Raw genomic sequence first — 19,320 nt, forward strand, 5'->3', positions numbered from 1 at the left:
GAGATTTGTCCTGTTGGCTCAAACAGGAGAATTTCCACCCAAGGGTTCAGACTGGAGACCTGATTCTAGCTCCCCATTTGCCAGGGAGAGCTGAGCGTGGGGCTGGCAGGAGCAGCCGCCTCTGGAAATCCCTCCAGCAGATGGCACACACACAGTTTCGCTGCACTGATGGAGAGAAACCTGACACTGCCAGACACTCCCTTGGAGCTGCCAGGGGCTGAACAGGGAACCAGGAAATACAAGCTCTGCTCTCCCTGTGACTTCAGAAGAACATTTTCTGCTTCATGGAGGCAGGAGCGACATGGGCAACTCCTGCAGCTGTGCGGGACGCGGGTGAGTCCAGGCTTTGTAGGCGGTGGAGGGATCACACAGGGGAAAAGAGGCGAGGCTGGGGCGGCTGAGGGCGAAAGGTTTGGCTGACTTTGCCAACGGTGTGGAAGAGCGAGTGCGCTGTCCGGCTCTGAGTGCCTGCTCAGGGGCAGGCCTGTGCCACAGGCAGAGTGCGAGCAGTTGCAGAGCGAGCAGTGGGCAGGGGGGCGAATGCCACAGGAGGCCAACAGAGAGGCAAGGTGGGCGAGGTAATGTCGTTTACTGCACCAGCTTCTGCTGGCCAGAGGGGCGCGCTTTCGAGCTGGCACAGGGGAGGGGAGGCTCGCGCTCCCTGAATCTGGCACAGGGAGCTGGGGGTCGGGAGGTGCTTGGGTCACTGTCACCTCTCTCCTGCGCTGAGGTTGATTCCTCTCCAGACACAGTTTACAGCGGCCAGGGGCAGGCCTAACTCATGCCTGGCTGCTGCTACTACCCCTCCAGGTCATTCCGGCGGCCGGGAATAGGGCGTAGGCAGGCTCTGGCCACACTCCCTGCTGCAGTGCTGCACCTCCCCAAGCCTCCCTGCACTCAGGGGCCACTCTGCACGGGATGGACGCTCCGGGCAGATTGGTGTTGCCTTTACTCTGGCGGGGCCGGCATAAAGGTACTGCGGATCAGCTCCTCTGAGTCCAGCTTTCTGCATCTCCTACCCCTATCTGCTGCCTGCCGCTCTGTCTCCAAGCTCCAAGCCGCGAGGGTTTTATTTCCAGTCAGGAAATCCAGAAAGTGGCCCTGGGCACATTTGCAGATGTTGTTCCTGCTTGATCCCTCCAGGCTCATGTGGGGCCCAGCCCCGTCCTGCCTACTGAAAAGGCATACGATAAACCGCTGTTTGGTGCCAAGTGGCAATATTTGCTGGCCTGGGTGTGAGTCCATGACAGGGAAAATCTGGCCAAGGTGAAAGGGAATTATGGGAAGCCAAACCTCTGGCTGGGTGGAGTGCGGGGGTGCGGGTGTCATAATATATAAATATATAGTTTTGTTTTTATTTTGTAATATTACATATGTGAAAATATTTGAAAAGTAACGGAGGAGGAGAAGGACTTTGGAGTATTGGTTGATCATAGGATGACTATGAGCTGCCAATGTGAGATGGCTGTGAAAAAAGCTAATGCGGTCTTGGGATGCATCAGGAGAGGTATTTCCAGTAGGGATAAGGAGGTTTTAGTACTGTTATACAAGGCACCGGGGAGACCTCACCTGGAATACTGTGTGCAGTTCTGGTCTCCCATGTTTAAGAAGGATGAATTCAAACTGGAACAGGTACAGAGAAGGGCTACTAGGATGATCCGAGGAATGGAAAACTTGTCTTATGAAAGGAGACTCAAGGAGCTTGGCTTGTTTAGCCTAAGTACAAGAAGGTTGAGGGGAGATAGGATTGCTCTCTATAAATATATCAGAGGGATAAATACCGGAGAGGGGGAGGAATTATTTAAGCTCAGTACCAATGTGGACACAAGAACAAATGGATATAAACTGGCCACCGGGAAGTTTAGACTTGAAATTAGACGAAGGTTTCTAACCATCAGAGGAGTGAAGTTTTGGAATAGCCTTCCAAGGGAAGCAGTGGGGGCAAAAGATCTATCTGGCTTTAAGATTAAACTCAATAAGTTTATGGAGGAGATGGTATGATGGGATAACATGGTTTTGGTAATTAAATATTCATGGTAAATAGGCCTAATGGCCTGTGATGGGATGTTAGATGGGGTGGGATCTGAGTTACCCAGGAAAGAATTTTCTGTAGTATCTGGCTGGTGAATCTTGCCCATATGCTCAGGGTTTAGCTGATTGCTATATTTGGGGTCGGGAAGGAATTTTCCTCCAGGGCAGATTGGGAGAGGCCCTGGAGGTTTTTCACCTTCCTCTGTAGCATGGGGCACGGGTTACTTGCTGGAGGATTCTCTGCTCCTTGAAGTCTTTAAACCACGATTTGAGGACTTCAATAGCTCAGACATAGGTGAGAGGTTTTTCGCAGGAGTGGGTGGATGAAATTCTGTGGCCTGCGTTGTGCAGGAGGTCAGACTAGATGATCATAATGGTCCCTTCTGACCTTAGTATCTATGAATCTATGAAATATTTAAAAGACACACAGCATCGCTTATTGACTGGAACTGGGAATCAGGACTCCTGGGTTCATTTCCTGGCTTGGGGAATGGCATGTAGGTTATTGGTTAGAGCATGGTGGGGACTGGGAGTCAGGATGGAATGCAAGAATCTGTACCTGCCTGTGGAGTGGGAGCTAGGGGTAGGCTAGGAATCAGGGCGTGTGACTCTGTTACTTAACATTGCTCAGGTACCCATGGTGGGTGTTGGCTTCTCCCCTTGCCAAGGGCTCATTACAACCCCGCATCTCCATTACAATCTCTCCATCTCCTGCCCTGAGGGTTTCTCCACCATCCTTTGCTATCTGTTAATGTTCGTGAATTGCCTGAAGAATGAAGGGTCATGCTCTGCTGTAGTCCCTCCCAGGTGAACTGGGAGTCTGCAGGGAGGCTAGGGACTCCTGAGGATAAAGAAGATCGTTATCATTGTAATTTCTGTATCCAATTTGCAAATTAATTCCAATTCAGCAGTCTCTCCTTGGAGTCTGTTTTCGAAGTTTTTTTGTTGAAGGATAATCACTTTTAGATCAGAAATCGAGTGACCAGAGAGACTGAAGTGTTTTCCAGCTGGTTTATGAATGTTATAATTCTTGACATCTGATTTGTGTCCATTTATTCTTTTACGTAGAGACTGTCCAGTTTGACCAATGTACATGGCAGAGGGGCATTGCTGGCACATGATGGCATATATCACATTGGTAGATGTGCAGGTGAACGAGCCTCTGATAGTGTGGCTGATGTGATTAGGCCCTATGATGGTGTCCCCTGAATAGATATGTGGGCACAGTTGGCAACGGGCTTTGTTGCAAGGATAGGTTCCTGGGTTAGTGGTTCTGTTGTGTGGTGTGTGGTTGCTGGTAAGTATTTGCTTCAGGTTGGGGGGCTATCTGTAGGCAAGGACTGGCCTGTCTCCCAAGATTTGTGAGAGTAATGGGTCGTCCTTCAGGATAGGTTGTAGATCCTTGATAATGCGTTGGAGAGATTTTAGTTGGGGGCTGAAGGTGACGGCTAGTGGCGCTCTGTTATTTTCTTTGTTGGGCCTGTCCTGTAGTAGGTGACTTCTGGGTACTCTTCTGGCTCTGTCAATCTGTTTCTTCACTTCAGCAGGTGGGTATTGTAGTTGTAAGAATGCTTGATAGAGATCTTGTAGGTGTTTGTCTCTGTCTGAGGGGTTGGAGCAAATGCGGTTGTATCGCAGAGCTTGGCTGTAGACAATGGATCGTGTGGTGTGGTCTGGGTGAAAGCTGGAGGCATGTAGGTAGGAATAGTGGTCAGTAGGTTTCCGGTATAGGGTGGTGTTTATGTGACCATCGCTTATTAGCACTGTAGTGTCCAGGAAGTGGATCTCTTGTGTGGACTGGTCCAGGCTGAGGTTGATGGTGGGATGGAAATTGTTGAAATCATGGTGGAATTCCTCAAGAGCTTCTTTGCCATGGGTCCAGATGATGAAGATGTCATCAACAGAGCGCAAGTAGAGTAGGGGCATTAGGGGACGAGAGCTGAGGAAGCGTTGTTCTAAGTCAGCCATAAAAATGTTGGCATACTGTGGGGCCATGCGGGTACCCATAGCAGTGCCGCCGATTTGAAGGTATACATTGTCCCCAAATGTGAAATAGTTATGGGTAAGGACAAAGTCACAAAGTTCAGCCACCAGGTTTGCTGTGACATTATCGGGGATACTGTTCTTGACGGCTTGTAGTCCATCTTTGTGTGGAATGTTGGTGTAGAGGGCTTCTACATCCATAGTGGCCAGGATGGTGTTTTCAGGAAGATGACCGATGGATTGTAGTTTCCTCAGGAAGTCAGTGGTGTCTCGAAGATAGCTGGGAGTGCTGGTAGCGTAGGGCCTGAGGAGGTAGCACCTAGAGCTGCCACCTGAGATCCATTGTCCAAGCATTGTGGACAATTTGGCTCCATTGTCATAAGCATGGTACACACGTGGTGAGAGATCACTAGCCAGAGCTTTGTGAAAAGTCATTTAAGTTTCCTGAGAATGACAGCAAGCTAGGAATGATCCAGGGAACAAAGGGTCCCAAGTTTCCTTCCTGCTTCAGTTTTATGTTGGTGCCTTTTGGTCTGTCCTAAGCTGATGCCACCCTCTCATTGGTAAGGTCCTTGTGTGGTGGAGAGTGCTCTGGCTTAAAGACTCCTGGAAGCCGTGATCTGTCTTTTGCCCTCTGCTACCATGCGTGCGTGACCTGTGAATTAAGAGCAAACATCTACCTTAAAGGCTGCATCAGGGAGAAAGAAGTAGAGAAGTGCTTTCCTCCTGAGAGTCTACAAAGAATGGGTTTCAGAGTAACAGCCGTGTTAGTCTGTATTCGCAAAAAGAAAAGGAGTACTTGTGGCACCTTAGAGACGAACCAATTTATTTGAGCATAAGCTTTCGTGAGCTACAGCTCACTTCATCGGATGCGATGAAGTGAGCTGTAGCTCACGAAAGCTTATGCTCAAATAAATTGGTTCGTCTCTAAGGTGCCACAAGTACTCCTTTTCTTTTTACAAAGAATGGGGGGAAAGACACAGCAAAGGGGAGACCTCCAGTTCCACATTCCGACCGGTCACACCCTGCATGGCTGGTTTGAAGTGGCTGCTAACTGCAGCGGTAAGCTAGGTAACAGGGGCTTGACTCGCGGGTCTGCAGAGGAAAGAGAGCAGGAAAAGAATGGGCTCCATATAATCTCTGCAGCAGTGGGTCAGATGTGGCTTTGACTTAACTGCCAAATAATATTACCTAGCTTTTCTATAGCACTTTTCATCAGTGGCTCTCAAAGCTCTGCACAATCTTTAATGTAGTTATCCTCACTGCACTGCTGGAAGCAGGGAAATATTATTGTACTTGTCTTCATTTTTATAGATAGGAAAAGTGACTTTGGCAAGGCTCACCCAGGAAGTCTGTAGCAGAGCAGGGAATTGAACACAGGCTCTCCCAAGGCCTAGGTTAGTGCTCTAATTATTGTGGACAATCCTGCCTGTCATCCAAGAAGAAGTGTGTTTTTATTGCAAGTTATCTGGCTGTAAAAAAGCCTCCACACACCGTTTTTGCCCTGCTAACCATCAGTATCACTTTCTTTGACATTTAAGTATCTTATTTTAGTTTTGCTATTTCAGAGTGTGTAAATTGCTGTTATTCCTATATATTATGTGCCTGGGCAGCACCCTAGGTGCCTCAGCAGAGAGCAGGGCTTTTTAAATAAAGGCTGAGGTTTTCAAAGGGACCTAAGGGAGTTAGGCACCCAACGCATTTGAAAATCCTATCCTAAATCGTTATTATTAACACAGACAACCTTGGGAATGGAGAATAGGTGGCAAGAAATTCAAATGGTTTCTGGAGTCTAAGAAATCATTTTTAAAAAGAACCATTAGGGCAAAAATATTAATTGAAAAAAAAAGTTTTACCTAACATCTGGACACATCTGGGGAGTGTTTCCACTGGGACTGTGTCCCCGCCTAGGCCAGTGACTCTCAATCTTTTCAGTCTGCTATACCCCTTTCAGGAGTTTGATTTGTCTTGCATATCCCCATGTTTCACTTAAAAACTAACTTGCTTACAAAATCAGACATAAAAAAACAAAAGTGTCACAGCACACTATTACTGACAAATTGCTGACTTTCTTTTTACCATATTATTATAAAATAAATCAATTGGAATATAAATATTATACTTACATTTCAGTGTATCATATATAAAGTAGAATAAACAAGTCATTGTCTGTATGGAATTTTAGTTCGTACTGACTTCGCCAGTGCTTTTTCTGTAGCCTGTTGTCAAATAGGCAATTATCTAGAGGAGTTGATATACCCCCTGGAAGACCTCTGCGTACCCCACGGGGTACATGTACCCCTGGTTGAAGCACTGCCCTAGGCCACATACTCCTTAATTTCTCATTGAAGGAAGGAAACATTCAGCATCATATTATTCTCTGCAAACAAGGATGTGCAGATCCTCTTGAACGTTGCTATTTTCTCAAGATCTGTTAAATGCAATGAATAGGGAAAAAAGGGAATATTGGAGTCATAAGGTGTTTGAGCCTGTGATGGGGCAGTGGGGGCATCACACAACAGAGAGAGAGTTGATCGGTGGGGTGTGTGATGGGCAGTAGGTGGAGATGTGTGATGGGTTTTAGGATGGGGGGGCTGTAGAAGCAGATTTGTGTGTGAGTGAGACGGGGTACAGCGCAGAAGTCTGTGTGAGGTACTGAAGCAGGTCTGTGCCTGTGTGATGGGGTGTAGGATCCTGGTTGTTGACGGGGTGGGGTGTAGGAGCAGGTGTGTATCCTTGGGGTGGGGGATGTAGGTGTGTGTGCATGCAGGGGGTGCAGGCCCAGATGGGCATGTGACGGAGTATGATTTGGGCTGAACATTTATGGTCTCATTTTGAATAGAGATGTGGAGAGCTGTGCCCTGTTCTTGCCTCCCTTGCCTTGTCCATTCTAATTACAGCAGATCTGAGGTGGGGAGATGGTGTCCCTGGGATTAGCCTGCAGACATCCTCAGAATAACACCAGGCTGCAGACTGGCTGGTAAACTCCATCCACAAAGGAAGGCGAGCAGAACAGGTGAAAGCAGCTTGGAAAGTTGATCCTGAGCCCTGCATCTCAGGGAACTGGCCAGGGACTCTGCTGATTATATTTAAAGTTGAGCTATTTTAATTCCACTGCATGACCTTCCTGCACGCTGCAAAGGATCAACCGACTCCAGAGCCCAGGAGCTGGGCAGGGCAACTCATAAGAGTCAGTGAACTGGAGCTGCTCCCCTTTTGGGAGGGCATGGGGAGCTGACAGGGCAGTGAAGGAAACATTTCAAAACCCAACAGTGTTGCTCAGAGCAGCAGCCCTTTTCCACAGGTTAAACTCCAGCCTTGTCTTGGAGGGAGCTCGGCATCTTCTTGTTTGTGCTAACAGCATCTTCAGTGAGCTCAGCACAGCTCTTGCCACAAGGTTCAGCCACTGCTGTGCTGGTCACATACCCGGGGCCTGGCCGGAGGAGGGGGATGAACTGGAGTGCAACAGTGACAGCAGCAGGGCTAGGTATTAATAATAATAACCCATCTTGTTTCCATAGTGCCTTTCAGCCCACACGGCGCCTGAGCTGTTTGCAGACGATGGGTCAAACTCAGCCCCAGTGTCACTGAGTGCAACCCCACTGATTTCAGTGGGAACTGCCTTTCGTCTGCCTTCACTGATTTTGCCTCCCTGTACCCCAGCAGAAAGATGGTTAATCACTACTGCCCATTATTAAAACCTCTTAGTGCGTAACCCCCTTCCTTCCTTCATATGGTTGTTACAGAACCAAAGGCCATTAATGTCCTTCCATCCCCGGATCTTTAAAGCTGGAAAGCACAGAGCTCCTTCAGGTACTGCACTGCCCCTGGGCATGGCTGCAGTGGGTAATGCAAACACTGTGGGGCACACAAAGCCATCTGCTCCTTGGATACTCTCCAGTGATTCTCTCCCTTTCCCTTAAAAGTGTTAACTCCATGTTTCCAGCCCCAGCCCCTGTGTTGCAGCAGAGACACAGCCCAGCTCTGGGAGCCTCCAAGGTCTAGCACGCTGGACATAGTCCAGGGCTGGATGTACGTGCTAGCATGTTACTAGCCATATAAGGATTGGCACCTGCTTTCCTCTGGTCCTTCTAGCTTTATGGAATGATAACATTTGCTTCATGCATCTGGCTCAGACTGTGACACATATCTGCACAGAGAGACAGAGTGTGCTCCTGGGGCCATATTCAGACCCAGTGAAACTCTGCTAAAGTCAGTCATGTTCCACTAGGGATGAATTTGGCCCTTGTTCATTGCACTACTGGGATGTCTTTCTCTCTGGTGTGGGGGAGTGAGGGCAGGATTTGTCTCAGCGTCTGTGGAGCGCACAGCTTTGTTTGCTCTGGTTCTGTTTAGTCCAAAGACTTGCAGAAAGGGGGAAATTACCTGGGATCCTTCAGAAGTGTATGTTCCATAGGCGCCTGTTTCTTGAATCAGGGAGGAGCTGCAATCAGGTTTGGAGCCATCAGGGCAGCAAACTAGCCCCTGGCCCCAGGAGAAAAGGTTTTGTGACAATCCTAGAGTATCCTCAGCACTCAGAGCCTTTGATCTCATAGCAGTTCAATCAAAACGGTTCTCGCTCATTCTTGGGGGTATACTGGACTGTCCAAGTAGCAGTGGGAGGTGGGTACGTGTTTGAGGGTATCTGTAGGGTACAGATGATGTGGCACCAGGCTCCACCAAAGATCTCTCCCCCCACAAAGGCAGAACGCAGGTTTGAGGTGCACAAATTTCCCCCTGGGGCCAATCGGTCCCACTGTGTCTATACTCTGAAGTCCTGCTGTGGGGCAGTGAACAAGGCCCTTGGCTAGACCCTGCTTCTCTCGGTGTGACTGCTGTGTCTCTCCCCAGCTGCTAGGGCTTCCTGTGGAAAGCAGGGTGTACGCACAGCAGGTCGCGGAGCTGTTAAGTCTGGAAGGGTGCCCAGCAGGCCCTGGCATTTCTAACCCTTCCACAAAAATGGAGTTGTTAGACTCAGGTATCTTAGCAACTGGGACTCCTTGTCATTCTCCTCTCTTTGTTTCTCTTGCTGCAGCTCTCAACAGTGTTACCATGGTACCATTACAGCTCATAAAGGTATTACCACAGCACAGTGTCGCTCCAAGTCACAGTGGCATCCCCACAGTATTGCCCCGTCTCTGGGCCGTGTTGCCGTGGCATCAGGCCTGCTCTGGGCCATATCATTGTGATGTCTCCTAAGCTCTGGGCTGTGTTGCTATGGTGTCATCATGGCTTTGGGCTGTGTTGCCCCAGTGTCACCCCATCTCTGGGCTGTGTTGCTGCAGTCTTGCTGTGCCGTTGTGGTGTCACTAAGGTGTTACTTAAGAGTTTGGGCTCTTTTCTGTAGCATGTAGTTGTATTTTTTAAATAGCAGAACCTAATCAGGGTCTCCTGCTCCTCCGGCCAGTCAGGAACCAGCTTCTCCACACAAGTAGAGATGTTATGATCTCATAGAATCACAGAATATCAGGGTTGGAAGGGACCTCAGGAGGTCAGGAAGGGGGCACAGCCCAGTGAGTTCTCTGCAGAAGCTCCTTTCTGAGTGGCTGTCATTGCAAATGAGACTTCGTCTGCCATTCCATTTGGGCCACCCACAGATGGCACGTCTTTGCACGTTAGGGGTGATAGTCCCATAGATCTGTTTGTGTTATACCTATCCTAACAAGAGACAATTCCTGGCCCTTGGAAATGGGGAGAGAGTGCAGCAAAGGCAGAGATGGCTGGTCACACAGGCAAACTATGGAGCTAGGTGTTTGGCTTGACGTGTTAGTCACCATCAGTGCTTTAGTTCAGTTCCGTGGATCTGTGTGGATTAGACAGTTGTGAGGCTCAAAACTTGCCTCCCTGTTCTGTGCGGGGACAGAGAGTCAGGTGGCAGAGGGACGATACACAAGAGTGACCAGCACTTACCCTTGACACGTGCACCCAAAAATCTCAGATCTACATCTGGCGTCCCCTGGAGGAGCCCCTCTTTACCCAGGACACAGGGACAGTGGGAGTCCGTGTCATCACTTCATGCAGGCATTTCCCATCCAGGGAAAGGTGCTTCTCCAAGGTTTTATGGTGGGGCACAACCCATTGAGTTCCTGCACCTCCTGGAGAACCTCAAGCCCATCAGTTAGTGGGAGATGTGTGCACAGAATCCAAGGGACCATTGTGTTCACATTGACCACTGCAGGCATCGCAGGATATCCAAAGTATAATTCCCTGAGTCAGGAGAACTGGCAGAGATGCCTCATCAGAACCACTCTCAGGAGAGCTGGGGTCATATCCTCATTAGATCACAATAGAGAAGGAATTTGGTGGGTCTCAAACAACCTAAGGGAACACTAGGAAGCAGAATTCATTTAGCTTTACAGACTTGGCCCTTTTTGAAATCCTTCTGTCTTGCAGGGTGAATTCCACTGAGTACCATTAAGTTTCTGTAAAAAACATAACTTCTTCTGTACAGGGAAGTAAGGGTCAAGACTAAAACTCGAGAACTCCAGTCTGGGCTTCTCCCATGGCTGCCTCAGGTGAGCAATTCTGAACAGGAGTCCTATAATGAAAGGGCTGTCTCAGACCCTGCAGTCTTGTGGGTAATTTCAGTAACACTTTCCACTGGACAGCTCCTAGGGAATTGCAACTGGGAGAGTCTTGCTTGGGCTCAATGGCTCTTAGGGCTTGTCTACACAACTAGTTAGTGTGCAACAAGCTGGAGTAGCCTGCTGCATGCTAAGTGGCCATGTGGACCCTGCTGCTGAGCACTGAAAGTTCCCTAATGCCCATTGACTTACTTCCAGGGAGCTTTCAAGTTTCTTTCACGTTGTTCCCAAACGCAGTGTCTGGGCGACGTGTGTGTTTGTACATGTGCATGCAATGACAATAGGAGAGACTCAGGCCTTGCAGTGTTAACATGCCTCTCTTTCTGATTTCAGGAGATGTCCTTCACCTTTTAAAAGAAAAAAAGAAAAGCACGGTAAGGGTTTGTGAAACATCTGTGGAGAACAGTGACAGAGTCCCACAGGTTTGTGGCTTCCACTCAGAACAGCTACAAATCTGGATTCTCATCCAAACTCCAGAGGCCCCATCCCTTCCAATGGTCTGTATGCCAAGTTTCCCTCCCTATGAAGCTGTGCTGAGACTGGACACAAGCCAACACTGAGACCTGCAGGAACCACCTGATCAGTGGAACACAAGTTGAATAGAATTTGTTGCCAAAACAGAGAGGAAATTTCCTTGCCTGATGCACCCTCCTAAAGCAGGGAAGTGTATGTGCTATGGGGTTGGCACATGGGGGGAATGGGCATATGAGGAAGGAGAATGACCAGGGGACAGACAGAAGTGCCAAACTCTGGCCTTGGGGCAGCAGAGTTCCCATAGCCCCTGAAAGATACATTTTCTCCTGTTTTTTTTTTTACTTCAGCGGGCCTCTGGAGTTGCGACCTGTTGTGGTGCCTAAACTGGCAACATGGCAAACACAAGGAAAGTCTGACAAACACCAAGAATAAAACATAATGCCCAGTGCAGCTAAGAAACCTTTGAAAGCCAGGCAGGGCATGATCCTGCCCCATTGACATCAATGGGAGCTTTACCATTGACTTCAATGGGTGCAGAATTCAGTCCCCAATGCACTGTTATTCCTTATTATCACTGTTTCTCGTAGACAGAGTTAATGTACTTTCTAACAGGATGCACACCTGAACAAAGTTCTCAAGGGAGAGGGTGTGTCCATGCTAGTGTAGATACCATACCAAAGGGGTGTGTGTGTTATAAATATGATTCAAAGAGAGACACAGCTTTTGGGTTTGGGAATTTGTTATTGTGCCTTTTGGTAAATAGCCACATTTGTGCTAAATTACCCACGAAACAATTCCAACTGGACCATGACAGCACAGTGTTAGGGCTGTGTGAAGCTGGTCATAAAGGATTTGTGTGTTCCTCCTAGTCTTTCGTCTGAAGTGCCTTAGGAATGTTGTAGAATTTTGTGAGGGAGCTTCTGAAAATTCTAAATATGTTTTCAATGGCTAAATCTCATGCCAAAAAGGACTTAAATGGCTGTCTTGCTGCAAACTAAAGGGTGTGTGAGCGCCCTCAGCTGGCTGTGCAGGCACCTGCAGCTTAGCACTCCTCTAGAGCTGCGAACATCAGCTAGGAGCACAGAGAAATAAACAAACCAACAGACCTAGAACCAACCCCTGCAAAACACGTTTGCCGAACAGTGAAGGACAAAATGGGTACAGACAAACAGTGGATCTGAGATGCTCAGAGGGCCTGACGCTGTCTGTGGTATGTACCTCCTACTAGGTCCTGCGTGGTCCACAGCATGTTGTCCTCTCTGGAAAGCTCATTTTCCAAAAAGAACAGACCTGGGCTTTCTTGTGTGAGGCATGCTCCAAAGACATGATTCAGTGGGGACTTCAACGGGGCTGGAAATTTGAAAAGGCCCCGTGGGGAGAGCCTGTGTGCTGACACCATTGCTATGATATGCATAAGAGGGAGCAAGATCCAGCAGTTAAATCACCCTGATTTTCCGGTGTTTCTTTTGCAGGCACTAGGGCAAAACAGATGAGCCAACAGCACCAGGATGACAGGAAGGTAAATGGCCCCTAAAGACATTTTCCTGAACAGACAAGTTGAAAATACAGTATTCAGCCTCTTAGGGTACATCTGCATTGGAACTGGGACAGCAAGCGTAGACTCACACAAGCTAGTTTTGATTGAGCTAGTTTAATAACAATAGCCACGTAGCGTCAGTGGCACAAGCTAGCCGCTCAAATACATACCTAGGATCCCGGGAAAGACTGTACTTGGGCGTCTGCACTTCTTTTTAACAAGCTAGCTCAATCGAAGCCAGCATGGGTCTGCCTGCACCTGCTGCAGTTGTGCTTCCTGATTGCTGTCTAGACACACCCTTACTTCCTGGGCTAGTGGGGCTGGGAGAGCTTTGGGAGCAGCATGCTCAACCCCGAGGGTAGTGCTCATGGCCAGGCTGGCAGGGACTGAGAATAGTTTGGAGACAGCATGTTCCGGTCTATGGGGAGCTGGCATCGCCTTTTGGCTGACGCGAGGTGCGATAAGTTTCAGAGTAGCAGCCGTGTTAGTCTGTATTCACAAAAAGAAAAGGAGTACTTGTGGCACCTTAGAGACTAACCAATTTATTTGAGCATAAGCTTTCGTGAGCTACAGCTCACTTCATCGGATGCATGAAGCATTCATCAGATGATGCATCCGATGAAGTGAGCTGTAACTCACGAAAGCTTATGCTCAAATAAATTGGTTAGTCTCTAAGGTGCCACAAGTACTCCTTTTCTTCTAGGTGCGATAAGGCAGTGGTGTCCAGCCTTCCTGTGAGCCCATAGTGTGGGATGGGGGGAAAGAATGGGGAGCTGATTCTCTAGTAATCTTTTTCCAGAAGGACCTAGAGGCCGCTCACATGTACGATGAAGTTGTGGAGTTTCCAGTCTATGCTACTGTGAACAAGCCCAGGAATATGAAGCGTGATGACAGCGTGCACTATGCAGATATCCAGGTGTTCACCAGGGCCCGGGAGCGCTCAGCCGAAGAGGTAAAGAACCTGCAAATTCAGAATGCGACAGAGTATGCCACCCTTAACTTCCCCCATCCCAGACTGAAATATGACAGCAGGAATGGAACCCTGGTGTAAGAGGTGCAGCAGCGTCCTCCAGCAAAAGTGTTTCACAGACCGAGATGCTGTAGATTCAAGCCTGCACCATGGACATATGGGTCTCTACCTGAGAATGTGCAGAGAAGCTGGATCCTCCAGTTGCATTTGGTTTTGAAGGACTCTAATATTTGTCGTAACTGAATAAAACTTTTCACTGGGTTTTGCTGAGAAAATCCAATTTACCCCTTTAGAAACATCAGGGATGTTTCTGAGGATGGCAGGATGTCTCCTAGATGGTAAAGCTGCTCCCTGTCTAATGAAACCGTAGCCCAGTGCCATGGGGAGGTGGTTCATGTCATGGAAGGAGGATTAGCCCAGCACCATTATAGAGGCAGATCTGGAAACCCAGAACAAAGGATTAGATAAGTTAGAACAAGTGAAATGTTTGTCACTGGATTTTGTTTCAACATTAAGAAAACCCTGCAGCTGTTACAGAAAATGACAGGTGGGTGATACTGTGAGGAAATTGCCTGAACCATGTCACTCTATGCATGCCTCAAACACTAGCCCTTACACTTGGCATGCTTCAGACACTAACCCCGTACCATTTCCCCAATGAAGCAGTTTGTTCCCACCATGCACAGTGCTCTGCAATGCTAAAAGCCAGAATGCAGGGTCTAGACATGGCTATAAAGCGGCCCTTTCAGCAGTAGGACAGTTATAGATGTGGATCCTTGAAAGAGAATGAGAAGCTCTTAGCCATGATCTGAAATGAAAGCAACTAAAATTTACAAATTAACTTTTGAACAATAATTTAAAATCCTCTGCTAACACTTAAGGGCAGGTCACCAAGTCCTCAGACATGCTGGCAGTTTGCATGTAATGGGATTGGGGATGAATCATAGCCAACCTCAGATAGGGTTTAGGACCCTTTCTTCTTCTTCCTTCCTGTGTCATGGTAGCACACGGCGTCATAATCTCCCGTAGTACAGGGCTCATGCTATACACCCCCTCACCAATACACATTTGAGATTTTGTTTATAGATTAATAATATTGATTATTAATAATGTGGTTTAGCAACAATCCAGTGGGTTCCTGTATCCCTCCATGGCAGGGGTTAAACTATGGGCTGAATTTCCAACATTGTCACCTAAACTGGTTTCCAAACTTAAACCAGCACTTTACACTGTTAAATGAAACTTTGGGGCACCTACGTGCTCATCTGAGTGGCTCAATGCAGGATTTGGGACATGCTGGTCAAATACCAGTGTTTGAAAATGGGGAGTTTCATAAATTTTATAATCAAATTGCATTTTGCCGACAACAACTTGTCTTTATTAACTAAAGACCTGAGTGTGATCAGTATGAGTTACTGTTCACTCAACAAAGAAAAGAGGTACTAATATCTGTGTGTTACCATGGAGATATTTTTGGGACCAGTCTTGCAATCTTTTCGCCAAAATGGCTTTTGCTCACCTATGAAGTCCCACTGACTTCAGTGGGGGTGCTATTGCTATAGTCAGGTTTGCAGGAGAAAGCCCTATATTACTGTGAGGGCTAGTTCTTCTGAGTCCCTCCTAAAGCTCCAAGGATTCTCCCTTTTCTCCCCCAGATCCCCTCACTCTCCAGGCCCTGCATGATAACCCATCCTTCTGACCAAGGAGGAATGGATGGGCTTTGGACAGCGTGACTGTGTGGCACTGGGCACTCCCTCGTTACAAGGGAGTGGCTGAGTGCTTTGCCCCTGCTGGCCCAGTATTCAAGGGTAGAACTGGGGTCTGAAACCCAGATCTTGTGCATGCTAGACTGTGGGAGTCGCAAGCAACGGCAGCTTTTCATAGAATCACCAATATTAGAACTAGAAAAAGCCAATAGTTCACCATTATCTAATCCAACCCCCCTCAGCCAGTGCAGGATGAAATAAGTTTATTATATAGGTTTTATATAAACCTTATTAAATATAGATTGTCACTTACTGGGGAGCCTTCCTTTACAGCCATAACCTCCTTGGTAGAGTAACACAAGGCACAGGGCACTGCCCATCTGCCCGTCTGCTAATGGCAGAAATGGGTGGTCTCTTTTGACACCATGCACCCTTGGTGCTAAGTCCACCTAAAGCTAGTGGATAGACATGCAGAATGCTGGCAGCTGGATGGTTTGTCATTTAGTGGTGAAACTGGGCATGTACCTGCATCTCCAGCCAAAAATTAATGGGGCTCATTTGAGAACAAATTATGCTCTAGTTCTGAGTGAAGCAACCAGCTGCCGTGAAATGTGGTGCAAAGAATCTGTTTCTGATCTGAAGTTCTCTTCCCTGGAATGCAGAGCTGGGAATGGGAAACCGAACCTCACAAATAGAGCATAGGACAAATAATAAGGGCCAGATTCTGGTTTCAGTTACACTGGGGGAAATCCACAAGTCAATAGAGTTGGTCCAGATTGTAGTTGGTGTAAATAAGAACAGAGTCTGGCCCTAAGGAACTTGTTTTCTGGTCATGTCAGTTGATTCTATTGATCTGTGGATTAATTGAACCTCTGGCTCTTTTGTATTCTCTATTAGTGTCTGTTGCTGTTACCACTGTCTTTTAATGAGCTCTTCAACGCTTGGACTGGTATTTTATCTCAGATTTCCTGGGGAATTCTAGCTTTCATGCTTAGCTGGTACTCCATGTTGTTTCTAGAGGTACAGTGTATTTTAGAGATAATCAAATGCGCTGCATAGAAACAGAAATAATACAGTAATTTTGCCTGTTTAACAGGCCTCGAATAGATAAAATGTGAAAGTACATGTTTTGAAATGATTTCTCTGAACAACTTGTTTTTGCACTGAATGTTAACAGATTTTACAAACATCTTCTGTTTTCTGGGCTTGTTCAGCTTGAGTTAAATGAGTGTGAAATCAAATGTTCCTTTAATGTTTGAGGCTTAATTGTACTTTTAACTAATGAAATTGCACTTTTTAAATGGTCATTATGGTGATATGCGCCTCGTTCCTGTACTTATGCACGACACATATATAAAGCTACTCACATGCATACCTGGCAGATACAGGTTCATCAGTGCCATCAGGTATGAAAAGGAGATTTCTGACACTTTGTTATAAAAATAAATACTGTGTGAAGGAAAATTATTCTTGTTTACTTTCAGAAAATGTGAAGCCAATACTCATTTACAGTGAAATCTGTTTGTATGCTGAATCACTCTTATTTAGAAATGCTGGTCTATATAATAAACATACAATAACATGATTTACTAAAACACTAAAACAACATTTCTAAAATGTTGTCTTTAGGCACATTAAACAAACTATCTCTGTAGCACAGCAAGAGAATTTCTGCCCAATATCTGACTGAATTAAGTGTGATGTTATTAATTGCTGAGTTTGGGTCAGAAATGGCTAAGGAAGAATTTGTACAATCCCCCTCTGCCTTGCTGTCTGGCTCTGAGGCAAGACTCCTGGGTATCAGAAGCAGGGACTGCTGATTTTACAATTGGAAAATAAATATTTTTATAGCTAAGCTGGAAGTTGTGTTGTTGCTGGATCCTTGCCATTTGGGATGAGACATTTCTGCCCTATCTACTATCATTTTGGCACCCGTCACCCTGATACCCCAGCACCACCACCTGTATCCTCCCCAGATAACCACCCCAGCGGGGCTGCGGCAGGTGCCCAGAGCAGTGGCCCCCCGGTATTCAGTCCCCCCAGCCTCTCCTTCGGGGGAACCTGGATCCCCCCTGCCCTCCATCCTCTCCCACCCCAGGACCCTGCCCCCCAAGGGATCCCGCCCGCCAGAGCTGGGGGCCCTGCCCTGCGCTCCCGCTCAGCACCGCCAGGGGGAGGTCGCGCCCGGCTCTCAGCCCGGGCGGGGGGAGCCGGCGAGGGCTCGGGGGCGGGGCGGCCCCGGCGGCGGCCTCCCGGCACCGCCCCCCGGTCTCCATGGCAGCGGGGACGCGCTGCCGGCGCCGGGAGCTGCGGGGCCTGGGCCGGGCCCGGGCTGCAGGTACGGGCCGGGCTCGGCCGGGGGCGGGGGGCGAAACAGGAGCCCGCGGGGCCCGGCCGGCGACCGGCTGCGGCGGCCCCAAAGGGCAGAGACCCCAGTGACCCCGCACCCCAGTTACCCCCCCGCGACCCCCCAGTGACCCCCCCAGCGACTTCCTGTGAGCCCACCCCCCGTACCCCCAGTGACCCCCAATAGCCCCCAGCCCCCACATACACCCCCAGTGACCCCCCCAGCGACTTCCTGTGAGCCCACCCCCCACCCACTGTACCCCCAGTGACCCCCAATAGCCCCCAGCCCCCACATACACCCCCAGTGACCCCCCCAGCGACTTCCTGTGAGCCCACCCCCCACCCCCCGTACCCCCAGTGACCCCCAATAGCCCCCAGCCCCCACATACACCCCCAGTGACCCCCCCAGCGACTTCCTGTGAGCCCACCCCCCACCCACTGTACCCCCAGTGACCCCCAATAGCCCCCAGCCCCCACATACACCCCCAGTGACCCCCCCAGCGACTTCCTGTGAGCCCACCCCCCACCCCCCGTACCCCCAGTGACCCCCAATAGCCCCCAGCCCCCACATACACCCCCAGTGACCCCCCCAGCGACTTCCTGTGAGCCCACCCCCCACCCCCCGTACCCCCAGTGACCCCCAATAGCCCCCAGCCCCCACATACACCCCCAGTGACCCCCCCAGCGACTTCCTGTGAGCCCACCCCCCACCCACTGTACCCCCAGTGACCCCCAATAGCCCCCAGCCCCCACATACACCCCCAGTGACCCCCCCAGCGACTTCCTGTGAGCCCACCCCCCACCCCCCGTACCCCCAGTGACCCCCAATAGCCCCCAGCCCCCACATACACCCCCAGTGACCCCCCCAGCGACTTCCTGTGAGCCCACCCCCCACCCACTGTACCCCCAGTGACCCCCAATAGCCCCCAGCCCCCACATACACCCCCAGTGACCCCCCCAGCGACTTCCTGTGAGCCCACCCCCCACCCACTGTACCCCCAGTGACCCCCAATAGCCCCCAGCCCCCACATACACCCCCAGTGACCCCCCCAGCGACTTCCTGTGAGCCCACCCCCCACCCCCCGTACCCCCAGTGACCCCCAATAGCCCCCAGCCCCCACATACACCCCCAGTGACCCCCCCAGCGACTTCCTGTGAGCCCACCCCCCACCCACTGTACCCCCAGTGACCCCCAATAGCCCCCAGCCCCCACATACACCCCCAGTGACCCCCCCAGCGACTTCCTGTGAGCCCACCCCCCACCCACTGTACCCCCAGTGACCCCCAATAGCCCCCAGCCCCCACATACACCCCCAGTGACCCTCCCCAGCGACTTCCTGTGAGCTCATCCCCACTCACCCCACCCACTGTACCCCCAGTGACCCCCCCAATAGCCCCCAGCCCCCACATACACCACCAGTGACCCCCCCAGCGACTTCCTGTGAGCCCACCCCCCACCCACTGTACCCCCAGTGACCCCCCCAATAGCCCCCAGCCCCCACATACACCACCAGTGACCTCCCAGCAACTTCCTGTGAGCCCACCCCCCTCACCCCACCCACTGTACCCCCAGTGACCCCCAATAGCCCTCAGCCCCCACATACACCCCCAGGGACCCCCAGCGACTTCCTGTGAGCCCACCCCCCCGTACCCCAGTGACCCCCCAATAGCCCCCAGCCACCACATACA

The 19,320-nt window shown here is 49.7% G+C and overlaps 1 protein-coding gene across 5 annotated transcripts; it reads left to right on the forward strand.

Annotated features, from left to right (window-relative positions):
• On the forward strand, positions 1-17,140 carry C22H11orf52 (chromosome 22 C11orf52 homolog). 5 transcript variants are annotated; one of them, XM_073320865.1, is made up of 4 exons: positions 1-333; positions 10,466-10,529; positions 10,932-10,972; positions 13,409-17,140. In XM_073320865.1, exons 2-4 carry the CDS (start codon positions 10,517-10,519, stop codon positions 13,658-13,660), a joined length of 306 nt encoding a protein of 101 aa, XP_073176966.1. In that variant the 5' UTR covers positions 1-333; positions 10,466-10,516; the 3' UTR covers positions 13,661-17,140. The 5 variants fall into 5 exon arrangements, with proteins under 5 accessions (XP_073176966.1, XP_073176964.1, XP_073176965.1 ...); XM_073320863.1 differs by lacking the exon at positions 10,466-10,529 and adding an exon at positions 12,545-12,591 and having other exon boundaries at positions 2-333; positions 13,412-17,140; XM_073320862.2 differs by lacking the exon at positions 10,466-10,529 and adding an exon at positions 12,545-12,591 and having other exon boundaries at positions 5-333.
• Positions 17,141-19,320: the final 2,180 nt, after the last annotated feature.

The sequence above is a fragment of the Lepidochelys kempii genome, chromosome 22, assembly GCF_965140285.1.
Source record: "Lepidochelys kempii isolate rLepKem1 chromosome 22, rLepKem1.hap1, whole genome shotgun sequence".
In the NCBI taxonomy this organism is placed as follows: Eukaryota; Metazoa; Chordata; order Testudines; family Cheloniidae; genus Lepidochelys; species Lepidochelys kempii.

Bases quoted from the DNA above. Each gene is read 5' to 3' on its own strand.
- C22H11orf52 (XM_073320862.2), top strand. From the start codon at position 302: ATGGGCAACTCCTGCAGCTGTGCGGGACGCGG. The intron at 334-10,931 runs GTGAGTCCAGGC...TTCTGATTTCAG, and splicing joins TGCAGCTGTGCGGGACGCGG to GAGATGTCCTTCACCTTTTA. The intron at 10,973-12,544 runs GTAAGGGTTTGT...TTTCTTTTGCAG, and splicing joins AAGAAAAAAAGAAAAGCACG to GCACTAGGGCAAAACAGATG.